Source organism: Delphinapterus leucas, chromosome X (assembly GCF_059928025.1).
Source record: "Delphinapterus leucas isolate spDelLeu-1000000601 "Yukka" chromosome X, BTC_Dleu_Yukka2, whole genome shotgun sequence".
Taxonomy (NCBI): domain Eukaryota; kingdom Metazoa; phylum Chordata; class Mammalia; order Artiodactyla; family Monodontidae; genus Delphinapterus; species Delphinapterus leucas.
This window is the reverse complement of record NC_143150.1, coordinates 114,123,814-114,145,755: the sequence shown is the minus strand read 5'-3', so window position 1 is coordinate 114,145,755 and position 21,942 is coordinate 114,123,814. Positions and strand designations below refer to the sequence as shown.

General features: G+C 38.1%; 1 protein-coding gene across 1 annotated transcript in view; it reads right to left on the bottom strand.

Moving 5' to 3' along the window:
* LOC111167507 (uncharacterized) overlaps positions 1-21,942 on the bottom strand; it is a 457,471-nt gene that overhangs the window by 10,030 nt on the left and 425,499 nt on the right. The window contains exon 11 of the mRNA XM_089904683.1: positions 7,956-8,138. Within this exon, the coding sequence (XP_089760809.1) occupies positions 7,956-7,961 (6 nt within the window). The 5' untranslated portion in view covers positions 7,962-8,138. The remainder of the gene's footprint in view (positions 1-7,955; positions 8,139-21,942) is intronic.

Here is a 21,942-nt window from a genome sequence, read left to right as displayed (position 1 = left end):
AAGAATACTCAATGAGGAAATGATAGTCTCTGTGATAAATGGTGTTGAGAAAACTGGATAAGTAAATACAGAAGAATGAAATTACACCCCTATCTTACACCAGTCAAAAAAACAGCCTCAGGAGGGATTCAAGGTTTAAATGGAAGACACGAAAATGTAAAGCTCCTAGGGGAAAGCAGAAGGAAATCTCCTTGACGTCGATCTTTGCAGCAATTTCCCGGATATGACACCAAAAGCACAAGCAACACAGGCAGAACTACTAAGTGCGACTACATCAGTCTAAAAAGCATCTGCACAGCACAAAAATGAAAAGGAAACCTAAAGAGTGGGAGAAAATACTTGGGGGTTAATATCCAATATATATAAAGAACTCACACAATTCAGTAGACCCTGCCCCCCCCAAAACACCCCAATTCCAAAATGGGCGTAGGAACTGAATGGATAGCTTTCGATAAAAACGTGCTCGACACCACTGATTAGGAAAATGCAAATCAAAACTACGATGAGATATCATATCTGTTAAAATGGCTATCATCAAAAAGATAAGAAATTGTTGGCAAGAGTCTGGTGAAAAGGTAACCTGTGACTGTAGGTGGGAATGCAAATTGGCACAGCCACTAGAGAAAATACTATGGCAGTTTCTCAGATTATTACAAATACAACTATCACATGATCCAGCAATCCTACTTCTGGGTATATATTCAAAGGAATTGAAATCTGGATCTTAAAGAGACACCTGCACATCCATGCTCCTGAAGCATCATTCAGATATACCTAAGATACGAAGAAAAACTTCATGTCAATTAATGGATACGTGGGTAAAGAAGATATGGCTGGCGCACACACACACAATAGCAGATTATTCAACAATGATAAAGAAATCCTCCTGTTTGCAATAACTAAAGTGAACTTTGAGGGCATTATACTAAGTGAAATAAGTCAGAGAGAAATACTCTATGACATCACTTATATGTGGAACCTAAAAAAGCTGACCATAGAGAAACAGAGTAGAGTAACGATTATGGGGAGTAGGGGAAATGGGAGAAAATAGTCAAAGGGTACAAACTTCCAATTATAAGATTAGCATGTTGGGGGGGGTCTAATATACAGTTTGGTGATTGTAGCTAATAATACTGTATTACGTACTTGAAGTTGCTAAAAGAGTAGAAATAATGTTCTTACCACACACACAAAAAGAAATGGTAATTATGTGATGGAATGGAGTTGTTATCTAATGCTATGGTGGTAAACAATTTGTTGTTATATATAAATATATCAAGTCAATATGTTATACGCCTTAAACTCACACAGTGTTTTACTGTAATTATACCTCAATGAAACTGCAAATTAAAAAAAAAATTCCGATGACCTTCATCCAGGTCCCCCAAATATATAATTGTTTTCTGTACTGTTTGAGAATAAGCCGCGTAAGTCACACTAAAAGAGATCAGCGTTTGTTTCCTAAAACCAAGGACATTATCACCACAGTATAGTTACTAAAAACTAGCCCATTAACTCTGAAGTAGAGCCATGAAGAGTGGCAGAATGCCACCACAAAACATGCCACTTTGGCGTAAGATTAACGGTGAGCTGAATGTTATTAAGAAGCATATACGAAGAAAAGCTTTCTGTCTCCCACCATTTGCCTAAAAGCTAGACACAAATCTGTAAAGGTGTCCCCCCGTCCCTTCTAACCAGAAAGCACAGAAGTTAATCACAGGAGACAGCTCAAGACCCTTATCAGCCCAGAGATGGGATCAGAAAAAAACTATATAACTTTCCTAACTAGCCCTTAACTTCCACTAGCTCCCCTATATATTCACCGTCCTACAATTTGCCACCCTAGAAACCTCTTGTCTCTTCTATAAAAATTTTTTGTTCTTTTGTAAAGATGCAATATAAGCCCAAGTTCTAACCACCTTTTTAAGTTTCTCATGTTAAAAAACTTCTGTTTTTCTCTTGTTAAAGACAGTTGTAGTTCTGGCATAAAGACAGACACAGATTAATAAAACCCAGAAATAAACCCATACATCTATTATAGTCAAGTGATTTTTGACAAGGGTACCAAGACCGTTCAACGGGGGAAAGAACAGTCTTTTCATTAATAACGTAATCAATGTGGAATATCAATATCTATAATGGAATCACTGGATATCTACAGGCAAAAGAATGAACTTGGATCCCTACTTCACGTCACGTATAAAAATTAACTCGAATGGATCAAAGACTTAAATGTAAGAGCTAAATTATAAAAATCTTAGAAGAAAACAATCTTTGTAACCTCAGGTTAGGCACCCATTTCTTAGATATGACATCAAGACCCAAGGAACCAAAGGAAAATAGGCAAATTGGACTTCATTAAAATGAAAAGCTTTTCTGCTTCAAAGGAGAGCCTCAAAGTGAAGAGACCAAGAGCATCAGAAAACAATAAACACTTGGGAATACATTTAACCAAGGAGGCAAAAGCTCTGTACACTGAAAACTACAAGACTTTGATGAAATAAATTGAAGAAGACACAAATGGAAAGATATCCTGCGTTCATGGATCAGAAAATTAATATTGTTAAAATTTCCATACTACCCAAAGCCATCTGTAAACTCAATGCAATCCCTATCAAAATTCCAACAGCATATTTTACAGAAACGGAAAAAAGAATCTTAAATATCATATGGAACCACAAAAGACCCTGAAAAGCCAAAGCAATCCCTAGAAAGAAGAACAAAGCTGGAGGCACCATCACGTTTCCTGATCTCAAACTATACTACACTTCTATGGTAATCACAACAGTATGATACTGGCATGAAACAGACACAAAGACCAATGAAACAGAATTGAGAGCCCATAAATAAACGCATGCATATATGGTCAATGAACAGCTGACAAAAATAATCAATGGGGAGAAGATAGTCTTTTCAATAAATGGTACTGGGAAAACTGGATATGCACATGCAAAAGAATGAAACTGGACCCCTATCTTACACCAGGCACAAAAATTAACTGGAAATGGATTAAAGACTTAAATGTAAGGCCTGAAACCATACAACCCCTAGAGGAAAACACGGGGAAAAAGCTCCTTCACATGGGTCTTGGCAACGATTTTTTTAGATACAACACCTAAAGCACAGGCAACAAAATAAAAAACAAACAAGTGGGACTACATCAAACTATAAAGCTTCTGCACGTCGAAACAAACAATAGAATGAAAAGGCAACCTACGAAGTGGGAGAGACTAATTGGTAAACCATCTTTCTGGTAAGGAGTTAATGGCCGAAATATAGAAAGTACTCATACAATTCAATAGCAAAAATACAAATAATCTAATTAAAAATGGACAAGGACCTGGACAGACATTTTTCCAAAGAAGACATTAAATGGCCACAGGTACATGAAAAGGTGCTCACCGTCACGATCAGGGAAATGCAACTCAAAACCACAATGAGCTGTCACCTCACATCTGTTACAGTGGTAACTATCAAAAAGACGAGATAAAAACTGCTGACGAGTACGTGGAGAAAAGGGAACTCTTGCGCGCTGTCGGTGGATTGTAAATAGGCATGGAAGACGGTATGGAGATTCTTCAAAAAATTAAAAATAGAACCACATTATCCAGCAATTTTACTTCTAGGTGTATATAAGAAGGAAACAAAATCACTATGTAGAAGAGATATATGCACCCCTATGTTCACTGCAGTATTATTTACTAGCCAAGACATGAAAACAACCTAAATGTCCAACAACAGATGAATGGGTAAAGGAAATGGGTGAAGGTGGTCAAAGTGTCCAAACTTCCAGTTATAAAATGAATGAGTTCTGGGGATCTAATGTACAGAATGAAGATTAGAGTTAACAATACTGTATTGTATACTTGAAAGTTGCTAAGAGAGTATATCTGAAAAGTCTTTACCACACACAGAAAACTGGTAACTATGTGAGGTGATAGATGTGTTAACTGACCTTTTTGTATTAATCATTTCACAATGTATACATATATCAAATCATCACATTTTATACTATAAACATACACAATATTCTATGTCAAATATATCTCAATAAAGTTAGAAAAATAAGAAAGTGAAAAGACAACCCATGCAGTGAGAGAAATATTTGCAAATTATTTATCAGTTAAGGGTCTAGTATCCAGAATATAAAAAGAACTTATAACTCAAAAGTTAAAAAGACGACCCAAGTAAAAAATGGCATAGGACTTGGATAGACATTTTTCTAAAGGAGATACACAGATGGCAAATCAGCACATGAAACAATGCGCAACATCATTAATCATTAGGGAACTGCAAATCAAAACTACAATGGTACTAGAGAATGGACGTGAGGATATGGGGAGGGGGAGGGTAAGCTGTGACAAAGTGAGAGGGTGGCACGGACATGTATACACTACCAAACGTAAAACAGATAGCTAGTGGGAAGCAGCCGCATAGCCCAGGGAGATCAGCTCGGTGCTTTGTGACCACCTAGAGGGGTGGGACAGGGAGGGTGGGAGGGAGGGAGACGCAAGAGGGAAGAGATATGGGAACATATGTATAACTGAGTCACTTTGTTATAAAGCAGAAACTAACATACCATTGTAAAGCAATTATACTCCCATAAAGATGTTAAAAAAAACTACAATGGGATACCACTTCACATCCATTAGAATAGCAATCCTCATAATGATGATGGAAAAGAATTTGAAAAGGAATAGATACATATATGTATAACTGAATTACTGCTGTACACTTGAAACTAACAATATTTAAAATTAACTATACTTCAGTAAAATAATAATAATAATAACAAAATACATGTGTTGGTGAGGACTTGGAGAAACTGGAACTCTCATGCTTTGCTGGTGGGACCAGGAGCAGAAGAACCAGCCATGCATACCTGGACATCTGACTTACAAAACTGAAATAATAAATTTGTGTTATTTGAACCACTAAATTTGTGGTAATTTGATATGGTAGCAGTAGAAGATGAACACAGTGATACTACAAGACTACCAAGGCTAGGTTATAAAAAGCAGAAAGGCAGTACAATTTTGACCTGGCATGCTCTTTCTCTGGACTCATACCTTTGGAACACTGAGCAACCACATAAGCAGCATGGCTGACCTGAAGCCACCTTGCTGGAGAGACCACACAGAGATACAGACGTCCCAGCTGTTCCATTCCTAAGCTGTTTGAGTCTTCCAGTTCAGGTGACAGGCATCTCAGAGCCTGTCTTGTCCTTTGCATAAAATTTAGCCTCAGCTACCACTGGACTGAGAGACTCCTCGTGAGAACCAGCTAGCTTAGCCCAATCAACCTCCATGACTATGAGATGATGATGCCGTGATCGTTGTTTTATGAAACTGTTTGTAGTGATCATTATACAGCCATAAAAAAATCCAAATCCTTCTTTAGCTTTCTGCCCCTCCACAAAGAGAGGAAATTGAAAACTTTCTGTGTGTGAAGGAAGAAGGAGCTGAGTCACAGAGAAGTAGACAGAAAATCAGAGAATGAGGTACTGAGGTAGGCCTTCAATCCTTATTTCTCTGGCAGGGCTGAGGGAAAAACATTTCTCTGTTAGTACCTGTGCCTCACTTTTCATCTAAAGAGCAACTTTTACTTAAAGGGCAAGACAGTAAATATTTTAGGCTTCTCAGGCTAAGAAGCAAAACCAAGGCTATGATGTAGCAACTTGCATAACCATTTAAGATATAACCATTTATTTGCTAAATAATAAGTACTACACTTTATATTTTGTTCAAAACAGTCACGCTTTTTTGCTTCCGAATATCCTGCTACAGGCAGGCTGCTCTTCAATGGAGGCTGTGTTTCTAAGTTCTGAAATGTGAGTGTACTTGATTCCAAAGACAAGGATTGTGTGGGCTGTGATTTTAGCCATTCAGTGGGTGGCCTGCTTGTCTTTGCAGTTGTCTTCTTTGACTTGAAAGTTGCCAGATACCTTGACGTTTTGAGCAGAAAAATGCTAAGTTGAATTTGAAACAGAAATGTTGGATTTTTCCACTGCCTTCCCAATACCTCTGCACGTCATGTCATTTCAAGTGTAGCAGAAAGAAAACTAGGTGTCAAGCCATGAGATTTGAATATAAGGCACCTTCTAGTTGCAGTACAATGAGTATGACAGTTAACATCTCTGAGCCTCAGTTTCTGTAAGCTGATGGGATTAGTATCTGCCTGCTTGCTTACTATGAGTGGTTGAAGTTCAAATGCGATAAAATATATGAAGGTGAATTGCAGCTTCAAAGTGCAAGGCACCTGCTAATTGTTATTGATGTGCCTATTACAAAGCATTTGGTCTTCCTTTCTCAGTTTCTCCCTCTCCCCCTCCCCTCCCCCTCCCCTCCCCCTCCCCTCCCCCTCCCCTCCCCCTCTCCCTTCCTCTCTCTCTCTCTCTCTCTCTCTCTCTCTCTCTCTCTCTCTCTCTCTCTTTTGAAATCTTCACTATTGTTTGTTCTGCATGGATCTGTTCTACTATTTGCTTAGCTGATAAATTAATTTTGGTGGCTGCTCATTCAATACGCTCTCCTATTTTGATCTAATGTCTCCCAGTAGTGATTTTCTGGAAATAAGATGCAAAGAATGATGATCTCCAGTGGTGGGGATTGTGGATATGTGGCACATGATTGTGGAAGGTATACTGTATTAGAAGCGCCTTTTGGAGTTTATGTTAGCCTTTTATCCATAAACGCATTATTTCTCAAATAATTAAGAATGCCTGCTTTTCGAGAGGCACTATGCTTGGTGCTGTAGATAAAGTAGTGGATGAGACAGACATGGTAATAGGTCTTACATGCTAATGGAGAGTGTATTAGTTTCCTATTTCTGTTGTAACAAGTTACCACAAACTTACTGGCTTAGAACAACACAAACTTGTCTTTCAGTTACGCAGGTCAGAAGTCTAAAATGGGTCCACCGGGCAGTATTCATTTTAGAGGCTCCAGAGAGTACCTATTTCCTTGCCCTTTTCTAGCTTCTAGAAGTTGCCTTCATGCTCATGTCCCATTCCCTCTATCTTCAAAGCCAGGAATGTAACATCTTCAAATCTTTCTCTCTCTCGTTCCCTCTCCTTCCATCACCACATCACCACATCACCTTCTGTCTGACTCTGACCCTCCTGCCGCCCTCTTACAGGGACCATTGTGATTACCCCGGGGCCCATCTAGATAATCTCTCCAACTCAACTCAAGATCCTTAACTCAATCACACCTGCAAAGTCCCCTTTTTCATAAAAAATAACATTTACAAGTTCAGAGAATTAGGATGTGTACATCTCTAGGGGCTCATTATTCAGTCTACCACAGGGGGAGAGAGAAAGTAAGTAAGTGGACAAATATATAAGATGATTTTAGAGTGTGACGTGTTATGAAGGCAATAAATGGGGTATTATGGTAGAGCTGCACTGTCCAGTGGGGTGGCCACAAGCCACATGTGACTACTGCATTCTTTAAATGTAGCTCGTGTAACCGAGGAGGTGAGTTTTCAATATTATTTCATGTAAAATAATTTAAATTCCGATAGGCACAAATGGCTAGTGGCTACCATTTTGGACAGCACAGCTCTAGGCTTTTTAGGGGCCATAGAAGAAAATGTTCTCTCTCTTTTTCACCTACCTAAGTTGTATGAACATCCATGAAAGCAGTCAGTCCCCACTGACCTTAATAGGTGGCATGAGGCTAGTCAGGTGACCAACTAGATATTTTTTCCTGAACAAGCAAAAGAGAAACATTCCCTACTACTATAGCAATCTTCCAGTTCCAAGCAGAGAAAAATCCCTTTCACTAGGGCACTGCTCACAATACTTCATTTTCTTCCTTATATATCCACATACTTGCCCTGGATTCATGGTGAACTGAGTCGACTTCCTCACCTCTTAACTTTGGGCTTACGCCATGTGACTCGTTTTAGCCAAGAAAGTGTTAACAGCTGTGACATAAGCAAGGCTATAAACTTACTTGCATAGCTGGGTTTAGCCTCTTGCATTCCTCTGGTTGCCATGAGAACAGCCTATCCTGTGTAGCCACTGGTCCAAGGAGAACGTGGAGACATGTGGGAACAGAAGTGAATCACAGCTACAGGCTGACACCTTGAACTTGGAGTCCATCGTAGCCCAGCTGAGGTATGGCCAATCTGCAGGTCTGTTTTAAGACACAGAATTTTGAGTCCATTTGTTACTCACCATTACTGTAGCATAGCTGACTCAGACAAAGAGAAATATAAGAAGGATTTCTCCTTTCTTGGAGTACTTTGTACATTAGCCTCCATAGTTCTTCTAAGCTCCCTCTGGATTTTACATTTAATGTCAGGGAGACCAGACAGGGATTATTTGCTTTCGAGGCAGTTTCTGTTAGTAGCTTTAAGAATAGGGAGACCTTCAAAGTCTAAGGATTTGTGTAACAGAAATTGCACGAATCAGTGAGCAAAACAGCTGAGTGGAATCCTTCATTTTAACAAGGTCTATTTCTGGCTTCGATGACGCAAATTTCTCCTTCCTGAACTCACCATCTTTCAAGCTTTGTTACCAGGAAAGCAAGGACAATATCACTACCTAGCCTTCCATCTGAACTAAGTGTGATGAAAAACAAAGATGGCCAAGACTTTTAAAAGCCCACAGAACTTTAAATATGTGGCTTTTCTTTCAGTACCTACAGCGGCTGAAAGTAAACCTGGCAATGCCTCTCAAATGGACATTCTCTTCTTAGTGACTGAGGGCAAGCTTAGCCACCTCTCCTGTTCTTTCTCTGTATGGCCAAAGTTGAGTGAATTTTTCTCCCTGTGCTTTTTGTTGCCTCCTGGGCATTAATAATGCTGGAATAGTATTGTTCTCCCCCCCCCCCCCCGACCCCCAGGTGCATCGATTGTCCTGCTTGAACTGATGTAGTCCCACAAAGAGAACACCTCACTGTTATTATCATTTTGGATGCTCTTTTTCCCTGGCTTGGCCATTCCACTCAGCTTAATCAAAAGTACGCTGTGTCTATGGAAGAAAAGACAGCTTTTCAGAAACGGGAAACTTCTGGAGGTTGAAGCATAAGAACAGGCATCTACTCATACATTAAGGGAACCAGATTTCACAAATTTAATGTATCAATTGATGAAGTTATCAATGGAACAGCAAACTACAGACTAAGATTTTGAACTCTACTTGCTTATGTATGTACAGGAAAAAAAATCATTTCTTGTATGTTTGAGTCTGGCAACAGAGGCTAAAAAATCATGATTATTGCCTATATTTTGTCTGTTCTGGACGAGGCTATTTATTCTCTGAGGGAGCTATTAAATTGGGGCAGATCATTACCAATATCCACACAGAGAAGTTGGGCTCATTCCTCTGTGCTCTTGTTGCAGTTGTTCAGCTCAGTTATATTAGGCCTGTTTGTGGTGTATGCCCAGAAACTTCTTCCCAGGCCAGAGGTCAGCCAGGCTGTCACAGTCCTTTGGGTACAGAACTAATGGAGCAGTTCTTTTCCCTGAAGCTTCATCAGGGCTGAAAGCAAGGAGGATGCATAGCGGAGTTGAATAAAAAATTGACTCTATAAGTCAGAAAGGTGATATCAAAAGCAGACGGTTAAAGTCACAAGGCCAGAGGCTGATAGTGGCAGGGATTTGGTGGCAGGGAGAAGAGAGATTCACTTCCAGAAAGCACAGACGTTTCTTGGCGCAGGCAGTGTTGTCAGGGTTGGCACCTGTGCGCCTGTAGGAGTGTATTAAGAAGGAGCCAGCCACGAAGGCTAGAGATGGGACCTATACTCCAAGGCTGTCTCTCCCACAGGCGGTGAGCTCCCTCAGGAAGCTCTTACTTAAGGACTCCTTATTCCTATATTGCTTATCATATATGAACTAAACGAATTTTGGCAGCATGGAAAACTAATTATCCAGACTAAGTAGGTACACAATATTTCTGTTAGTGTAACGACTCAAGTAAGTCAAGTCACACAAAGAGACTACTGGGTTAGGTGAGTTAACTTTCATTTATATAATAATTAGTTGCAATTTGTGTAATGTAAGAGGAGAAGAGACAATTAAAAGGGCTAAATGTACAGTTTCTGAAAGAAAAATGCCGGCCAAAGCCAGGGTTTTCTGGTACCAAACTAAGCACATATTTTCAAAAAGACTACAGTGATTCTCTGGAGTTAGTAGAAATTGTGGCTTCTACTGCTGTGAAAAGAAGATGGACTTAAAATGTACCCTCTAGGTTCTTTTTAGAGAGGAGCACTTTGCAAGGAGAAAACACCATATAAGTGCCACGTCTTACTGTTATCATCACTGCCGTGAACACCTCCAAGCCACAAAACAAAAACAAAAGCATGTTCATAAAAGAAGTCTGTTTTGGAGATGAGGTGGTGAAGAAAGTTCATTTGAGATATTCCACACACAAGCTGCCTGCATTTAGTGCCATCTCCCTGAAACCCCAAATTACTACTGTCACCACTGTGTGCAGTAAAAGTTTCAGGTAAATAAAAAGCGCAGAGGGAGGAAAATGTTAAATGCTTCTACCATGGTCTAATGATAACCATCCAAGAGCATTATTTACTTTCAGGGTAAATCAGAGCATGAAAACAACAATATACATTCCCATTACTGACCACTGTCACCAACCAGCATGCAACACTGGCTCTTTTTGTCTTTCCCTAAAATTGTAGAAAGTCTGAAATAAATCTTCCACACGTGAATGTCCAGTCTCCTTGGCCTCCAGCTTTTCCAGAACTGCTCAAGTTCTCATGCCGATATTCGTCTATACATTCCTGATATGTTTATACGCACTCATATCTAGAGCAGGGGTTGGCAAACTACAGCCTGTGGTCCATACGTAGTCCAAAATGCCCACTTCCTGTTTTTGTGTCTCATGAGCTAAGACTGGTTTTTACATTTCTAAGTGGTTGAGAAGAAGTACAAAGAAGAATATTTCATGACAAAAATTATATGCAATTTAAATGTTGATATCCATAATAAAGTTTTATCGCAACACACTCATACTCATGAGTTTATGTATCATCTGTGGCTGCTATTGCACTATAACAGAGGTAGTGAGCTGTGACAGACACCCTATAACCCACAAAGTCTAAAATATTTGCTGTCTGGTTCCTTAGAGAAAAATTTTGCCAGCTTCTGATCTAGAGCATACTTGTTGCTCCTTTTTCAAAATTACTTTTTTGTTGAAGCATAATGTAATACTTGAATAAAGGGTAAAAGGTACAAATTCTATGAAATTTTACATAGGCATTCACCTGTGTGACCAGCACACAGATAAAAGTAAAAACGATTTCCAGCACTACAGAAAGGCTCCCTCCCAGTCAACATTCCCTCACAAAGTGATCCATTTTTTTCCTAAAGGCTTTTACCATGAATTGATTCTGCCTGTTTTTGAAATTTATATAAATAGGGTAATATAGTATATATTTTTTGCCTGGTTAATTTTACTCAACACTGTGTCTGTGAAATTCACTCATGTTGTTGCATGTGGCAGTAGTTTGTTCTGTCATATGAATATACTATAATTTATTTATAGCGTCTGCTCCTGTTGGAAATTGGGTAGTTTTAAATTTTTTGAATATTGTGAATACTCTCGTACATTCATTTTGGTGAACATATACGTTCAGTTCTCTCTAGAATGGAACTTCTGGAATGATGATGCTCTTTTAAAAAATAGAACTCCAGTTCGATATGAGCAAGATACCTTCAGTAGAACCTTTTAAAAGTATGAAGCAAAGGTATTTTTACTTTTGGAAATGCAAACTGAAGTATTTAGGGGGTAAATTCTGCGATGTTGTTTAAAAGGCTATAGCAAAGGAGAAGATAAAGGGGAATAGATTCTTTAAATGAAAAATATTTATGGTGACTGAAACTATGTGATAAATCCATTAAGGTTCATTGTACTCTCTACTCTCAGTGCATTTGGAAATCTTTCCAGTAAAAATTAGAAAAAAGAAGAAACAGGTTGAAGTAAATAATAAAGCAGGTGAACTATTACCCAACCATAATCCTAGGCACTGAGGAAAGTTTCAACTTCTATAACTGTGATTAGAGCGGCATTTCCTAGTATGCGAAGGAAAAAAAAAAACTTGTCTCATTTATTATAAAAATAACTGCAGATATCTAGCATAAGATGTGGGGACAAAGACAACTAAGTGTATGAAATTCCACATCTGGAAATTGCTAGGTATACAGTCTTAGGCAATGTCTTTACCTTTGTCTGTAAAATGGATATTCTTGAACCCAGAGTTACTATGAGGATTATTAAACAAACAAGTATGAGCCTTTTGTTTAGCGCCCAGTACTTCGGAACCACTCAATAAATGTTGTGTAAAGCCTACGTGTATTGTGCATAGACTGAGAGGGAGTTCAACTTTGGCAATGTAACATGTCTCTCACTGAGAATAAGAAAAGCTGAACAAAATATTTTTTTAAAACCCTCTATTTGAAGGCATAGGAAAGCCATCGAGGTACAGGGATTAGGTTAGTAGCACTAGGATCCTAGAGAGAAGAAAAGTCCGAGAAGTGAGCCTAGCATTTGGCATTGCCTTTTACCTCAAGATAAAACAATTCCAAAAGCAGTTGCTGACAGGCTAGTTAAGTGGGACAGAGCTTTCAACAGACTCAGAAAATTCAAGTTAAAGACCACCAAGAGGGAGGAATCCTAACATATACTCCAGGATTACTACTGGAGCTCTAAAAGCATCTAAATATATAAAGCAAATATTGACAGACCTAAAGGGAGAACTAGACGGCAACACAAAAATAGTAGGGGACTTTATTACTCCACTCACATCAGTGGATAGATCATCCAAACAGAAAATCAATAAGGAAACCTTGGCCTTAAATGGCATGTTATACCAGATAGAGTTAACAGATATATACAGAACATTCCATCCAAGGGCAACAGAATACACATTCTTCTTAAGCGCACACTGAACATTATCCAGGATAGCTATGTTAGGCCACAAAAAACCAAGTCTTAATAAATTTAAGAAGACTGAAATCATATCAAGCATCTTTTTGAACCACAACTGTATGAAACTAGAAATCAATTACAAGAAGAAAACTGGAAAATTCACAAATATGTGGAGGTTAAACAACAGGGTACTGAACAACCAAAGGGGTAAACAAAGAAGTCAAAAGAGACATCCAAAAAGACCTTGAGACAAATGAACATGGAAACACAATATACCAAAACTTATGGGATGCAGCAAAATCAGTATTAAGAGGGAAGTTCAGGGCTTCCCTGGTGGCGCAGTGGTTGAGAGTCCACCTGCCGATGCAGGGGACGTGGGTTCGTGCCCCAGTCTGGGAGGATCCCACATGCCGCGGAGCGGCTAGGCCTGTGAGCCATGGTCGCCGAGCCTGCGCGTCCGGAACCTGTGCTCTGCAGTGGGAGAGGCCACAGTAGTGAGAGGCCCGCGTACCGCAAAAAAAAAAAAAAAAAAAAAAAAAAGAGGGAAGTTCATAGTGATAAATGCCTACCTCAAGAAACAAGAAAGGGAACTTCCCTGGTGGTCCAGTGGCTAAGACTTCTCGCTTCTAATGCAGGAGGCCCGAGTTTGATCCCTGGTCAGGGAACTAGATCCCACATGCTGCAATTAAGAGTTTGCAGGCTGCAACTAAAAGATCCTTCATGCCACAATGAAGATCCTATGTGTCGCAACTAAGACCTGGCACCGCCAAATAAATATTAAAAAAAAAAAAAAACCAAGAAAGATCTCAAATAAACAACCTAACTTTACACCTCAAGGAACTAGAAAAGAAGAACAAATGAAGCCCAAAGTTAGTAGATGGAAAGAAATAACAAAGATAAGAGAATTAAACGAACATAAACTAAAAAGATCAATAAAACCAAGAGCTGCTCTGAAAAAAAAATAAACAAAATTAACTTTAGCTAGACTCACCAAGAAAAAAGAGAGGGCTCAAATAATTAAAAACAGAAATGAAAGAGAAGATGATACCACAGACATAAAGAGCATCATAAGAGAGTACTAAGAACATTTATAGGCCAACAAATTGGAAAAACTAGAAGAAATGGATAAATTTCTATAAATATACAACCTTATAAGACTGAATCATGAAGAAATAGAAAACAGACCATTTACTGGTAAGGAGACTGAATCAGTAGTCAAAAACGTCCCAACGAACAAAAGTCCAAAGCTAGATGAATTCACTGGTGAATTCTACATTCAAAGAAGAATCAATACCTATCTTTCTTAAACTCTTCCAAAAAACAGAAAAGGAAGAAATGCTTCCAAACTCATTTTACGAGGCCAGCATTACCCTGATACTCAAACCAAAGACACTACAAGAAAAGAAAATTGCAGGCAAATATCCCAAATGAACATAGATGCAAAAATTCTCTACAAAATATGTGCAAGCCAAATTCAATAATATATTAAACGGATCATATGCCACAATCAAGTGGTATTTATTCCAGTGATGCAGGACGGTTCAATGTCTGCTAATCAAAGCAGTACAACAAACGATGAATAAAAATCATATGATCATTTCAACAGATGCAGAAAAAACATTTGACTAAATTCAACATCCCTTTATGACAAAAACTAACAACAAAGTGGGTACAGAGGAATGTACCTCAACATAATAAAGGCTATATATGTCAAGCCCGGCTAACATCATATTCAGTGGTGAAAAAGTGAAAGCTTTTCTTCTGAAATCAGGAGCAAGACAAGGATGCCCACTCCCACCACTTTTATTTAACATAGTATTGTTGCAAGTCCTAGCCACAAAAATTAGGCAGGGAAAAGAAAGAAAAGGCACCCAAATTGGAAAGGAAGAAGTGAAACTGTCACTATTTGTGGAAACATAATTTTAAATATAGAAAACCCTAAAGACTCCACCAAAAACTGTTAGAATAAACAAATTCAGTAAAGTTGCAGGATACAAAATCAGTATACGAAAATCCGGTGTGGTTCTATACAGTAATAATTAACTATCAGAGAAATTAAGAAAACAATCCCATTTACAATTGCATCAAAGAGAATAAAATGCCTAAAAATAAATTTATCCAAGGAGATCAAAGACCTGTAAACTGAAAACTGTAAGACACTGATGGAAGAAACTGAAGAAGACACAAATGAATGGAGAAATATTCCATGCTCACGGATTGGAAGAATTAATATTGTTAAAATTTCCATACCACCCAAAGCAATCTACAGATTCAATGCAACCCCTATCAAAATTCCAATGGCATTTTTCACAGAAATAGAACAAACAATCCCAAAGTATGTATGGAACCACAAAAGACGCTGAATAGCCAAAGCAGTCTTGAGAAATAAGAATAAAGCTGGAGGCACCATGCTCCCTGATTTCACATTACATCACAAAGCTATACTAATGAAAACAGTATGGTATTGGCATAAAAACAGACACAAAGATCACTGGAACAGAATAAATAGCCCAGAAGTAAAACCATGCATATATATGGTTAATTAATTTATGGCAAAGGAGCCAAGAATATACAATGGGGAAAGGACAGTTTCTTCAATAAATGGTGTTGGAAGGGCTTCCCTGGTGGCACAGTGGTTAAGAATCCGCCTGCCTTGGGCTTCCCTGGTGGCGCAGTGGTAAAGAGTCCACCTGCTGATGCAGGGGACGGGGGTTTGTGCCCCGGTCCGGGAAGATCCCACATGCCACAGAACAGCTGGGCCCATGAGCCATGGCCACTGAGCCTGCATGTCCGGAGCCTGTGCTCCACAACGGGAGAGGCCACAACAGTGAGAGGCCTGCGTACCGCAAAAAAAAAAAAAAGAATCCGCCTGCCAAGGCAGGGGACATGGGTTTGAGCCCTGGTCTGGGAAGATCCCACATGCTGTGGAGCAACTAAGCCCGTCTACCACAACTACTGAGCCTGCGTGCCACAACTACTGAAGCGTGCGTGCCTAGAGCCCGTGCTCCACAACAAGAGAAGCCACTGCAATGAGAAGCCTGCACACCACAATGAAGAGCAGCCCCCGCTCAACACAGCTAAAGAAAGCCCGTGTGCAGCAATGAAGATCACTGCAGCCATAAATAAATAAATAAATAAATAAATAAATTTATTTATTTATTTTAAAAAATGGTGTTGGGAAAACTGGACAGCCACATGCATGCAAAAGAATGAAACTTGGCTACTATCTTACACCATACACAAAAATTAACTCAAAATGGACTAAAGACTTGAATGTAAGTCCTGAAATCCTACAACTCTAAGAAGAAAACATAGGTGGTAAGCTCCTTGACATTGGTCTTGGTGATGATTTTTTAGATATGGCTCCAAAAGCAAAGGCAAGAAAAGCAAAAATAAACAGTTGGTACTCACCAAACTAAAAAGCATCTGCACAGCAAAGGAAATCATCAACAAAATGAAAAGGCAACCTACTGAACAGAAGAAAATATTTGCAAATCTTGTATTTGATAAGAGGTTAATACCCAAAATGTATAAAGAATTTATATAACTTGATAGCCAAAAAAAAATCTGATTAAAAATGGGCAGAAGGTGTGAATGACATCTTTCCAAAGAAGATATATAGACATCCAACTGGTACATGAAAAGACATTCAACATCACTAATCATCAGGGAAATGCAAATCAAAACCATGATGAGATATCACCTGACACCTGTTAGAATGGTTTTATCAAAAGGACAAGAAATAACAAGTGTCTGCTAGGATGTGAAGGAAAGGGAACCCTCGTGCACTGTTGGTGGGAATGTAAACTGTTGCAGCCAGTATGGAAAACAGTATACAGGTGCCTCAAAAAATTAATAATAGAAGCACTATATGATCTAGCCATTCCACTTCTGGGTATTTATCTGAAGAAAATGAAAACACTACTTCAAAAAGATATCTGTACCTCCATGTTCATGTGTTCATGGCAGCAATATTTACAATAGCCAAGATATGGAAACAAGCTAAGTGTCCATCAGTGGATGAATGGATAAAGAATGGATAAAGTTTTATACACACACACACATACCCACACACATGTATATGTATACACACATGCATATATACATATATATTTACAATGGAACATTATTCAACCATAAAAAAGAATGAAATCTTGCCATTTGCGACAACATGGAGGGACCTTGAGGGCATTATGCTAATTAAAGTCAGACAGAGAAAGACAAATACCACATGATCTCACTTATACGTGGAATATAAAAAAAATAAAACAACAGCAGCAAAAACTGAACCAAAGCTATAAGTATAGAGAATGGATTGGTGGTTGCCAGAGGAGGCGGGTGGGAGAAATGGGTCAACTGTTATTTTTTTTTTTTTTGGTTTACATAAATTGTTTAAATAAAAAGACCAATGAACAGAAAAATAGGCAAGAGACTTTTATAAACAGGCATTTCATAAAATATATCCTAATGGTAAACTAACTTTAAAAAGGCAAACTAAACATCTAAAGAATTACCAGAATGACTAAAATTTTAAAAACCCTAAAAATATCTAACGTAGGCAAGAATGTGGACCAAGGAGGACATATGTATACTACTGGTGGAGGTTTAATTGATTCAATGACTTTGGAAAACTTTGTGTTTACCAAAGTTGAACACATGCATATCCCATGACTTCAAAATTCCACTCTTAGGCATGTTAACCGATAGAAATGCATACATATTTGTACCAGACATGTTCAGAAATATTTATAGCAGCTTTATTTGAAATGACTAAGAACTAGGGGGAAAAAACACCACCAAATTTGCATCAAGTATAGAATGGGTAAATAATACTACTGCCTGAAAGAAGCCAGTCACTAAAGAATAGATACTGTACAATTACATTTTCATAAAGTTCAAGAAGAGGCAGAACTAATGTATTTTCTTGGAATTCAGGATACTGGTAACATTTGGGGATAAACCGGTCCTGATTGAGAGGAGGCATGATGGCGGTTTTTGGAGGCAGATAATTTGCTGTCTTGATCTGAGTGGTGGTTACTTCAGTGTGTTCGCTTTGTGATAAATCACTGAGCTGTTTATTTATGATTTTGGATACATATTATACTTCAAAAAAAGTTAAAAAATAATTTATTATAAAAAGAAGGCAAGCAAACAATCATGTATATTTTATCATGCTTTCTTTTTTTTGCAACCACAGTGATATTCACGTTTTCTAAATTTATGTGCCAGTAAATTGATATGTCCTAATGACAAACATCTCAAAACAGGTTGAAATGATTAGACGTAAAAATGATATTTTTTATTGTAGTAAAGACAAGCATGTAAGATTTACCCTATTAATAAAGTTTTAGGTGTACAGCACAGTAATGTTAAATGTAGGCACTGTGCTGTACAGATCTACAGACCATATTCATCTTGCATAACTGAAACTGTACACCCATTGAACAGCAACTCGCCATTTCCCCTAGCTCCTGGCGACCACCATTCTGTGTTCTTCTCTGACCTTGGCTATTTTAGATACCTCATATAAGTGGAATCACGCAGTAATTTATCCTTCTGTGACTGCCTTATTTCACTTAGCATATGTCTTCAAGGTTCATCCATGTTTTTGCATGTGATAGGATTTCCTTCATTTTCAATGCTGAATAATATTGCTTTGTATATATACACACACACACACACACACACATACATATATACATATATATACAAACACACACACACACATACCATTTTATTTATCCATTCATCTGTTGAAGGACATTTAGGTTGCTTCTACATCTTGGCTATTGTGAATAATGCTGCAGTGAACACGAGAGTCCAAACATTTCTTCAAGATCATGATTTCAAGTCTTTGGATAAGTACCCAGAAGTAGGATTGCTAGATCTTATGGTAGTTTTAATTTTTTGAGGATCCTCCATACTGTTTTTCATAGCGGCTACACAATTTTACATTCCCACCAACAGTGCCCGAGTTTTCCAATTTCTCCACATCCTTTCCAACACTTGTTAATTTTTGATAATGGCCATCCTAACAGGTGTGAGGTGATACCTAATTGTGGTTTTATTTGCATTTCCCTAATGATTAGTGAGGTTGAGCACCTTTTCATATACTTGCTGGCCATTTGTATGTCTTCTTTGGAGAAATGTTTATTCAGTTCCTTTACCCATTTTTAAATTAAGCTATTTATTTAACCTTGCTACTGAGTTGGAGGAGTACCTTATATATTTTGGATATTCACCTCTTATCAGATATGATTTGCATGTATTTTTTTCCATTCTGTAGTTTGCCTTTTCACGCTGTTGATTGTTTCCTTAATAACATTTGTTTAATGTGTAAAAACGACAGCACTAAATTAGTTTAATTTGGATTTAGTTTTCTTGCAGTTAAACACAGAACTAATTTTCCTCTTATGATTCATAGCTGCTGAAGAGTTCCTTTCACAGGATGGATGTTTAATTTAGTCTATTTTCTATGGATGCATCTGACTGCTTTATCTTCTTTAGAAGTTCCAGCTCAGATATGTCTGGGCACTTCACTGCACTTCTGAGACAAAACGCAGCCTAACTTTACAAAGTATTCTCCAACTCAGAAACGGGAAGAAGCTGAGCTATAATATCCACCTTCATCATAGACTCTTGTTGTTTGTGACTTGGGCCAAATCACTGAACACCGTCTGAAATTTTGATTTCTAATTTTCTAAAATTTTCTGACCTCTAACGGAGGATTTTATGATAGTTCTTTGACTTTTATTTTCCCAGTCTTTGTGGTCTATTCTAGGTGAAGCAGTTTCTTCTGGTGGGATTGGCATATCTTTTCCTTTTTAATGCTTAAGGCTTACATGATTATAGTTTCCCTTTTGTTTATAGAGTTTAATGATAAATATTAAATATTATTCATTCTGGGCTCACTAGAACCAGTCACATGTTTCTGGGCCTGCATGGTCACATCTTTGCTTAAATTATTTATATATAATTATACTGCTTTTCAGAAAAATAGGAGACGTAATTGGTGACGCTGTTAAAATGACTGTAATTATAATACATGAGAAAAGGATCCAATTTTGTGGGTAGTTGTTTATTCTGCATTTTACCTTTCAAAAAAATTAAGTTGTTGTTATACAGTTATATGCTCACAGGGAATATTTGCAATACAATTTTAAACTGGGGCAAATTACTATTTTATATCAGCCTATTAGAGAAACAAGCAAAGAGCCTAATCCCCCTCCATTAGGTGAGGCAAATGGTGGTCTCAGGAGATGGCTATCCTTTTATTTTCTCTAATAACTAAGAAACTGTGGAAGAACTTCCGGTCATCGTTCTGAGGCCTGTGAGGCTACTAGGATTGGTAGTTAAAGGGCCATACTTTGGCTCAAGTTTCTCTTGCCTATTTAGGTACCTAGTGATGATGGCTTAAGCTATATTGTAATCCTGCTCCAACCTTAGCCCATTCCCCACTCCTCTCTGATTATAGGAAATTGCCCTGCCGTGGAGGTACGTGTATTCCGGTGTCTGGATGGACTTGATAGTTCGGCCATTTTTCAATTTAATGAAAATCCACAATGATATTACATTCTAAATGTCTTTCAAAAAGTTTGGATAATTATTCATTACTCTATTTGAGTAGCTCAGGAGCCTTTAGTTTTCATCTAATTGGTAATGACCTTCAGCCAACTTCCTTCTCTCTCAAATTCCCTAATCACATTTCACAGCAGTACCATCAGACAATCCTGGAAAAGCCACATGCTGAGATGCCAAGGAAATCCATGCTGGCTTGAAACACTTAAAGAGAACTGGATTGGACAAGAAAAAGAACAACCATTTAACTTCTTCAAGTTTATAAAAAGGCAGTATCTGGTAATGCATCTCATTAGATGGTCCAAAAGAATTCTTCAAATTATTTTCCGAAAATAGCAAAGACTTTATAGTTCCAGAAAACCCAAGTCTGGCAGTACTTTGCATTGTTTAATATCACTTCAGAATAGTCACAAAGCTCTGTTTTAAACATTTCTGCATCTTTAAGTGAGCCTGGTGTTATCTTTCTTATGATCAATTAACACAGACATGTAACATAGTCAAGGTCTATGCCAACCACTATGGAAATGTTAGAAAAGTAACTTAATGATAGCATTATTCCTCAGAAATAAATGCAGCATTTTCAGAGAATCAGTGGGGTTCCAGGGCTTTACTACCACAAAGCCAAGTCAGCAGACCAAATGTGAAAACAATGTAATCAAGCACCTAAATCATTTATATGTACCCTGGATGCCAGGTTTAATGGAGCCGAAACAACTTGCCTAACCACCTGAGTGTTTCATATGTCATGGGTTGTTATAGGATCGTGTGGACACTAACTATATGACTCTAAGATCTATCTTTATTCAATAAGAATTGTGCATAGTACTGTACATGCCTTGAATTTATATAATGCTCTCTATCCTGGCATTTTACAAGAGGAGATGATTTAAAATGTGCCATCTGACTTGCAAGTAAAAAGAGCATCTCTAAAATGATACGACTTACTGAAAATACAGAAGCAGGAAACTTGTTTCTGGAAAACAAAAGAATGATTACAAAAAGCTCGTTTGAAAGTGCTGTCCTGCAAGAAAGGGCTCAGCTGGTAGACCTCTGCTCTTCATCTAAGCCCTTCCCCTTACTCTCTCCTCCCAGTATTGCCCCACCCAGGGTACAGGTGTTTAGGTAAGTAAGTTTAAAGAAGAATGAGAATGTACTGGCATACAATGAAGCATTTTCTTGGAGCACCTGAATCCATTCTCAGAGTTGGCCTAAGACTGGCTGAAAGAAAGTGAGAGAGAGCAAGAGAGAAAACCATCATCCTAAAAGAAACAAAATTAACAGAGTCTGATCAAAATGGAAATGGACCTAAAAAACTTCATCTAAAATGAAAATATAGCAAAAGTGTACAGATGTCAGTGAATGTTTTATCTTACTGTCTTGTGCTTTATGATTTCAGCATTGGTTCTGGTTTTGTTCAATTTTAAAAGAGCTGCATATTTGAGGATTTCCTCAACTGTGAGGCAAGAAAGATT